Source organism: Semicossyphus pulcher, unplaced genomic scaffold (assembly GCF_022749685.1).
Source record: "Semicossyphus pulcher isolate SPU_LCO1_2020_fin unplaced genomic scaffold, fSemPul1.0.p SCAF_3, whole genome shotgun sequence".
NCBI classification, from domain to species: Eukaryota; Metazoa; Chordata; class Actinopteri; order Labriformes; family Labridae; genus Semicossyphus; species Semicossyphus pulcher.
In genome coordinates this window covers 26,470,660-26,479,165 of record NW_027211704.1, presented here as the reverse complement: position 1 = coordinate 26,479,165, position 8,506 = coordinate 26,470,660, and the positions used below count along the sequence as shown (strand labels likewise).

General features: G+C 37.3%; 1 protein-coding gene across 1 annotated transcript; it reads left to right on the top strand.

The window, feature by feature from the left end:
* Positions 1 to 1,086: 1,086 nt before the first annotated feature.
* prok2 (prokineticin 2) lies at positions 1,087 to 7,351 on the top strand. The gene is made up of 3 exons (XM_069678973.1): positions 1,087 to 1,158; positions 6,840 to 6,965; positions 7,229 to 7,351. Exons 1-3 carry the CDS (start codon positions 1,087 to 1,089, stop codon positions 7,349 to 7,351), a joined length of 321 nt encoding a protein of 106 aa, XP_069535074.1.
* Positions 7,352 to 8,506: the final 1,155 nt, after the last annotated feature.

The following is an 8,506-nucleotide window of genomic DNA, read 5'->3' as shown; positions in this document are numbered from 1 at the left end:
TAATCGTCTGAAACGATGAGCAGACTGCGGAAGGGAGAGGAGCAGATTTAAAGTTTGACAGCAGTAAGGTGATTGGTTCACGGACATCGTGTCTAACTCTGGTTGGTTAATGCTTAAATGGGAACGCCCATAATCAGCTGATCGCGAAACAGGAACAGAGGGGGGAAAGAGAGAGAGTGTAGTATGAATGAAGTTAATGATGAATGAATGAATGAGAACAGTCTTCCTGCTTGAACTTTCGCTAAGCTACATTTGGCGGTTTAAGGTTGTTTGTTTTATTTAGTGCGGTTGTGGTGTTTGGCTGTGCTGCATTATTTGGTTGTATCTTGGTATTTCATGTTGTGGTATTGGGTGTGTTGTGCAACTTGATAATAATACTAATTCAGCTTGTTACCATCTGGTTGTGGTGCTGTACTTGGTTGTGTTGTCTGTAGGCCTATTTGAGTGTTTCTTTTTTTTTTCTTGGTAAATTGATGTTTTCTTAATTTACTTGTGTTTTATTATATACACATTTTCTTAAATTGCAAGCGCACAAGGTATAGTTCATATTTAGTTTGAGATTATAAGTGGTCTTATACCACTTGAGCATACTTATTTTCAGTAGTACAGTCACCTAGGAAATGCTTTCATTGTGAACACTGGAAAGAGTGTTTGAAAGAACGTATTCAAAAATATGGCCTTGGAGTCTTGAAGGGTGAAAGACACTACAAATATAAAAGGATGCCACACTGACCTTGATCAGCATTTACATAAACCTATGTTAAAGGGTTGTTTTGGTAGGAAAAATATAAATTCATCTTTCAGGAAAAGAAAATTGTCTGAACAATCCAAGGCAGGGTCATAGTCATAGCTTACCCTTTTTTTTTGTTTTTTGAAGACTCAAGTGAGGTGATGCTGGTGGGAGTGAGTCAGAGTCTTTTGAATAGTGGGCTGGGTTTATAAACCTTTGCAAGCCCTCAATATATGAGTTCAGAGGGCATTTGTCTCTGTGAGCTCTTACATATGCACATGCAGCAAGGTCCGAAAGCTTCAGCATCCTTGCTTTTCACTCTGGAGGGCACAGGAGCACAAAGACAGCCTTTTACCATGAGTTCTATCTTCATTCTGCTCTTCTCCCTGCTGTTGGTATCCCATGGATCTTCAGCTGTCATCACAGGGGTAAGTGGGAGCAAACAGGTACATACCTCATTGGGTTTTGAGAGGCTTTCAATGTGATGCAAATATCCAGTATAAATACTTAAATTTTAACCTCCGTCTTCATAAAAGAAATGCTGCATGATGTGCACTACGTAATGTTTTACTGAAGTTACAAAGTTTACTCATTTGCAAAACTGGAGCATTCGTTATACCAGCAAGCATGCAGTATTTCCAAACAGTTCAATAAGCAGATACTTTGATTTCTCTTTATAGAACAATTGGGAAATAGGAAAGCACAAGCTTTAAAATGAAATCTCTTCTGTTCCTTCATGTTACTTTCCCTTAATCCTTACAAAGAGAGATCTGTCACTCAGCTTCTCACCCAGAGTGTCAATAGAATAAATCACCAACAATCCCCAGATGTCTTATCTCATTATGATATGACATAATAGGATATTGACACTACCTGTAAAACCTGTTACAGTGTGTTGCAGTGAGTATGATGACATATTTCTCACCTGTCTAAACAATCACTACAACACTGCTTTCCTTCTCCTGCTAGTACAGTAATTATACAAGTGTATTGAATTACATGACATAACTACATAAATGCATGTTTTATATAAATGTCCACATCATTATTTTCTCCTTTGACAAAATGTAGCACCAATAACACCAGTGACAACTGCTAATTTAGTTCCTTTTTTATTCTTTCCTTTTTATTGTGAGAATATGTGAAGAAAATACAAGTGAAACACAGTACTACATATAAAATTTGAGGTGTGAATGCACATTTAGTAATGTGTGGATGTTTGTTGTGGTGAGGAAGGTGGGGTTGCAGGGTGGGGGGTTTAGGTGCGGTACTAGGGGTTGCTCACCCGAGCTACACTACCGATGATATGACTATGTGTGTAAATGAGTGTGTGTGTGTGTGTGTGTGTGTGTATGTGTGTTTGTGGGAGGGTGGGCTGTGCTGATATAAGCATAGTAATGCTAAAATCCGTGGAACGAAAGGGAGGGAAGGAGAGAGAGACAAAAAGGAGAGGAAATAAATGATTAAAAAAACAATTAAAAAATAATAATAATAATAGTAAATACAAGTAGGTAGTCATTGCTGCATAGCCGTCTCCATGAAGTCACAATAATCATATATATAAAGCTTTGGATATTAGGAGTTATAATCCTAGTAAAAAATATTAATCAAAAAAGATCTGATAACATGATAAGTGGATAACGAGAAATTAGAAAGATGACATATACGCAAACATACACAAAAGAAGGAAAATTAGCAAATATAAGTAATTCAATATTATATGACAGTTCGTTCCGACCAAGTAATCTGATTGGACAAGAGGCATTCCATGAGTGACGATATAGAGTACCACATCACTGGGACTTTTCAATCTGTGTATCAGTTCGCCTTGTCCAGGTGTTTTAAATAATGTTAATTAACATTACAGCAGACCGTGTATTTCTATGATCAAGCTGCTACCTCTGAATCACACAGCAGACTCTTATTTCACTGGTTGGATGATGAATTTAAATAAACAGATAATGTACATGATACAAAGTAGCTGATCTGTGGTAACCAGAGTGCAGGAGAATGTTAGGGTTGCTTGGCAACAATAGTCCAGTTTCAGTTAAAATGGCAGTAAGCAACATGAACATTCCAAAGGTAAAAAAACATTCCGCCTCTCTATATTACTCCACAACACCAAACATGCACGCGCATTTTGCAGCCGTTGTGCGTTGCGTCTCTCTGCAGTACCGAGACAAGGAGAGAAAGAGAGGAGAGTGGCTATTTATTCCACAATGTACACTTTATTGCTGGCAAAATGTTCAAATACTACTAAAGTTATCATTATAGTTTTGATTCTTAGTGTGGACCACCTTTTTACCTAAGTGTTGGAGCTTTGTACTACCTTTAGCTGTTACCATAAGAGCTCTCGTTACCTGTCACGAAGGAACAGGGCAACCTTTGCATCGCTTCGCTCTTCAGCCCCTTACACTCCCGCTTGTCTGATCCCTCTTTTTAATTTAGGGGCCTCTTTGTAGCTTTTTTCTCCTCCAAGGTCTTCCTTCTTTTAGCTTCTTTAGCAGTATATGCCATTGTCGGCAATTTACCGCACGTTGCCATAGCTCCTAACTGACACAACCTCTGCATGCACGCTGCTGACACTAGTCACGTGGAAGCCAGATGATGCTACTTTGTAGAGAGTCGCTGTGATTGGCTAATTACATGGAAAGCTAACACTGATTGGTTGTTTGATTCAGACTGGACGACAGACAATTCGATTTAATGTTGTTAGGGAAATGCAATGATCAAAATTTGTTATTTTAACCAAAAATGAAATTATGTTGCCTACTGTAGCTTTAGTTTGTGGAACTAGTTGAGTTAGTGGAGCAAAAACAATCTGTTGTTGATTGATACTGTTTACTACTATTTACCACTTGTTTAACTGTTGTATAAAAGCAATATTACACTCAAGGTCTTGATGTTGTACTGAATATCAGCATGTACAACATCACACCATCAACATCACTCCCTCTCATGTGATATTGCTTAAATAGCACTACAACAATTAATCTGTTGTAAACATTGGCTCTGTGACTTTGATTTATAGTAGTATTAGCATTACACTTACCAAAAGGTAATAGCAATTATGATAGCAACTGTGCATTACCCATAATATCAGCACAAATTATGAAAAAAGTTAGCTAAGTCAATGAATAAAGAAAGAAAATAATGCTTCTGTTATTACCATTGGCCAACTGATTTTAGGGTAGTAATAAAGGGGATAATAACAATAATATGAAATACAATAACAATAAATATTATTATCATTATTGTTGCTATCACTAAAATAAGAACAACAATAGCAATAACAACAATATTAATAATATTTACAGGGTGATGACAGTAGTTATAACAGCAGCTGTGCAATGCCTTTAACAATAATAATAATAACAGTAATAACAATAAGACGAAGAACAAGAGTAGCAGTGACTCGGAACAAATAGAAAAGGAGAAAAAAAATGTTATGTGATTATCATCAACACCCTGGCCTGTCCAAATTTATAAAAGGAATTATAGCAGTAATAAAAATAATTATACAAAAAATTTGATTTGACAAGGTGATAATTGCCGTAACAACATGCTTGTACTATACCAATACCACAGGCACAATAATAATAATAATAGTAGTAGAAGAATAAAGCGACAAGAAATAAGAACAAGCAGGCACTTTGCAGGGGAGAAAGAAGCAAATAGAAAAGAAATTAAACAGAAGAAAACAAAACAACAACAAAAAAAGGACACTGATATCATGATTACAGCCTTGACCTTACAATGCTAAGAGAGTAAATAATAATACTTATTACGGTAATAAATGGAAGAAGATTATTTAATCACCGTCTTTAGCAACAACATTAGTAACAGTGGTAATAACAATGACTGAATTAATAGTTGGAGCAGAAATACCAACAAAAAAACTGAATGTAATTAAAAAATATATGATCTGGGATCTAATTGAATATAATGAGGAGTTAAGCTAATTTAATTCTAATAGTTTGCAGGAGCAATACAAAGGGAAATGGAGTTAGAAGACTGAGGAGGGGATAAAAGATATAAAGAGGGATTGATAGAAAAGGAAATATTGAAGGGTGGAAACCATGTGTGTGTCGTTGTGTTGATGTGTGTGAGTAAGTGTGTGTGTGTTTTTCTACATATATAGGTTTGTTTGGTGCACGGGCAAAAAGAGGCAATTGGTGAAATTGGTCATAATGTGTCAAATCGTGTCAAAATCAGCAGTAGGGTTTTTAAGGGAGGAGGATAGCTTTTCTATTAATATGTCTTCAATTAGTAGGTTTTTCTAAATGGCAATGTTCATTTTTTTCTTGATTTCCAGTTCATGAGGAACTGGAAAAGTTCCAGACCCCATTTTTTATCCCAACACTGACAGGGAATAGTCTCATAATATAAACTTGATATTAACAGAAAATAATGATCATGGAAATAAACAATAAACGTTAACAAGATTAATAGGGAATTTATTACATTATTTAGGTCGTTTTATTTTTTTAAACTGGTATTACATCAAGATTTTAATATTGCTTGAAATTATTATTCTGTTATGTCCATAAAAGTTTTTCCTTAAAGATACAATCCTGAAGATTAAAATGTTTGTGGTCTTGAATGCCTCCCACTGACAGTACCCAGCAATTACAAGAGCACTCTTCCCGATTTAACCAGATGTCTACGGCTGGCTCCCTTTGTCATGGTTCTAACTCTTGCTTTTCCTCACTTTCATTTGTAGACAGTTTTCCTTCATCTGAGCGTCGAAATTTGTTTTGGATTTTAACTTATTTTTGAAGTTGTATCGATAGTCCTCAATCTTTTTCTTGTTTGTTCAGCCAGAGTAGATTACCTTTTCCTAGCAATGCTACAGAAACCGGAAGTGCAGCCACTTAGCTCCGCCTACACTGTCTGGCAGACCAACCACTGCTGGGTGATGAAAAACACATCACTAACATCAGGATGCTCTCTGTCCACACACAATCATATGCATTTCTGTAATGCAATGTAAACATTCCTACTGTGTATCTCCGTATGTCCCTATCATAAATGAATTGATTGTCGCTGTTTATAAAGCTTATAAAAGGTGCAGATGTCATTCTGCACCATGGGGGCCAGAGCTTTCAGCCGCTCTGCTCCCCAGCTCTGGAATTCCCTCCCACCCGACCTCCGAAACTGCACCACCCTCCCGATCTTTAAATCAAATCTCAAAACCCATCTGTTCCGCCTCACCTACTCTCCCCAACTCTAAGCACTGTCCCTCACCCACTCTTAATGTATTTTATCTGGTTTGTTTTACCCTTGTTGGTGTTTTTACTCTTGTTTGTGTTTTTTGTACAGCGACCTTGAGTGTCCTGAAAGGCGCTTTAAATAAAATCTATTATTATTATTATTGTTATTATTATTATTCTGTAACGATCGATCGTTTTGATCGATCGCCATTAATAAAGTCCCTCGTGCACACGTGGCTCACGTGCTGTGAGAACTGAATTTCGAGAGACATTTCAACTTTTGTGACTTAATTAAACACACTGCTGATGAAGACAGTCTACACGGCAGACAGAGAGACAGACAGAAACAGGGGGTGGGGCCAGAAGCTATGCAGAGACCAGAGGTGCAGGTGTGTTGGGGGCACTGTTGCAAAGTGATCAGATTAAAGTAGTTTGTGAATTAAAACGTGAATTAAGGTGAAGAAGAGAGTACAATTAAACTGTGGAAGTAAGAAATAAGAATCTAGAAAGAGGGTAATCCAGACTGAGTAAGTCTACATGTGACGTGCTTCTCACAGAAATCATTGATATATGCGATGATTGCCATGTTATGCTTTCAGCATATTTTTTGAGCATGCAGTACCTTTGAGGTTATTCTGTATAATATTCTGGACAGTATTTGTTGAGGCATATGTCTGTTCCCATGTTGATAAGAGTATTAAAAACTTTACAAAATATCTCTTTAAGGTAAATTTACAACAGGTAAAAAAATGTGCGATTAATTTGCGATTAATTGCAGGTTAACTATGGACAACCATGTGATTAATCACGATTAAATATTTTAATCGATTGACAGCCCTAGTTTAACTGTCTGTGTGTGTGTGTGTGTGTGTGTGTGTGTGTGTGTGTGTGTGTAGGCCTGTGAGAAGGACTCTCAATGCGGTGGCGGGATGTGTTGTGCTGTGAGCTTGTGGATCCGCAGCTTGCGTATGTGCACCCCTATGGGACTGGAAGGGGATGATTGCCACCCTATGAGCCACAAGGTGGGAACAGCTACACAGATGCTTTTTATTTCAGCAGTTAAATGTCACACATCATTGATTTCTCACTAAACAGGCAGTGATGATAGCTTGTGGAAAACAACATAAGGATCAGCTCATTAACCTTAATATTGTGATTTTGCTATTGTGTTATTACTTCCAAAGTACCTGGACAATCCACTTCAAAGTCCAAACAAAAGGGCCAGAAAGTCGGTTTTTGAAAATGAAATAAATGTCATATCAATCGTCTCCCGTTCTACTTCTAGGTTCCTTTCTTTGGAAAAAGGCTTCACCATACTTGCCCCTGCCTGCCCAACCTGTCATGTATCACCATAGAGGAGGGGCGACCCCAATGCCTCTCTCCATACAAGTATCCAAACTACTTCTGAGGACCAACACAGTTACAGTTACACCGTTTGCTACCAGTACTGTAACTACCCTGTTATTTTGAAAAATTTGATATATTTACTATTACATTTTTTCCGTTCACATTAAATTAGGAGTAGTTAAACCGGAGTCAAATTCCTTGTATGTGTACATACCTGGCCAATAAAGCTGATTCTAATTCTGAAATTAAACTATATATTTAAAGTAAAATCTGAGTTGTGGTCTTTGTCCCCTTGACATTTACAGCAAATTGAATATTTAATATGATGCATAGTGGGGAAAGAGGAAAGCCTCCTGCTGTCCTTGATGAGTGCTGTTAATAGGTCAAATACATCATGTTATAGTTTCTGCTTAAACATGTCCAACTTTGTCACTTAACAAACTTCAGTGTTCTTTTCCTGTTGCACCTTGGATATATACAGTACTGTGCAAAAGTTTTAGTGCTGGTTGGAAAAAAGTCCAAGCTGTACAGATTTTGTCTTTATTTTTGAAAAATTCATCAGACACTGTTAAAAAAACGTTTTAACCACAGCCTCTACACAAACTATATGGATGGATTGAACATGGGTAAGTGTAAAAAACATGGATTTTCATGAACTTTTCACTTAAGTCATTCAAGGAAACTCACTTTGCAGGTTCTGTAAAAAGTCTTATGGTTTAGATCCACTTTTGACCATTCATTTTGGATAAAAACAGTCCAGGTGAAGCACTCATTATTACCACAAGCAAGGAGCTGACTGGTAAAACTTAGAGGATCTATTACAATCCTATAGAGCAGTAAATAGCCACTATGTGAGTAAGAACCACAATTAGCGCTTTAAAAAGAATGTGCCATATGTTATTAACAAAGGAAAAACAGGAAAAATCAAACTAATCTGTATTACCTCAGACTCCATTTATAGAGCAGGCCAGAGGTCCGTGAGCTCATTCACTGATGGGCAGGTCTTCACTATGGTCTGTCGCTGCAGGGCGAATGTGGACTACATCATATTTCTAATGAGGGGTAGGTTCTTCTCAGTTTTTTTGACTTCTTCAACAATTTTCTGCCTCAAGTGCTCAAGACTTGAAGGGCCCTCTCCTTCGGGAAAGTTGGGTTGAGAGTTGACTTCTGCTTGGTTCGGCCTTTTAATGTCGGAGTGTGAAGGTTCACTGTCAGG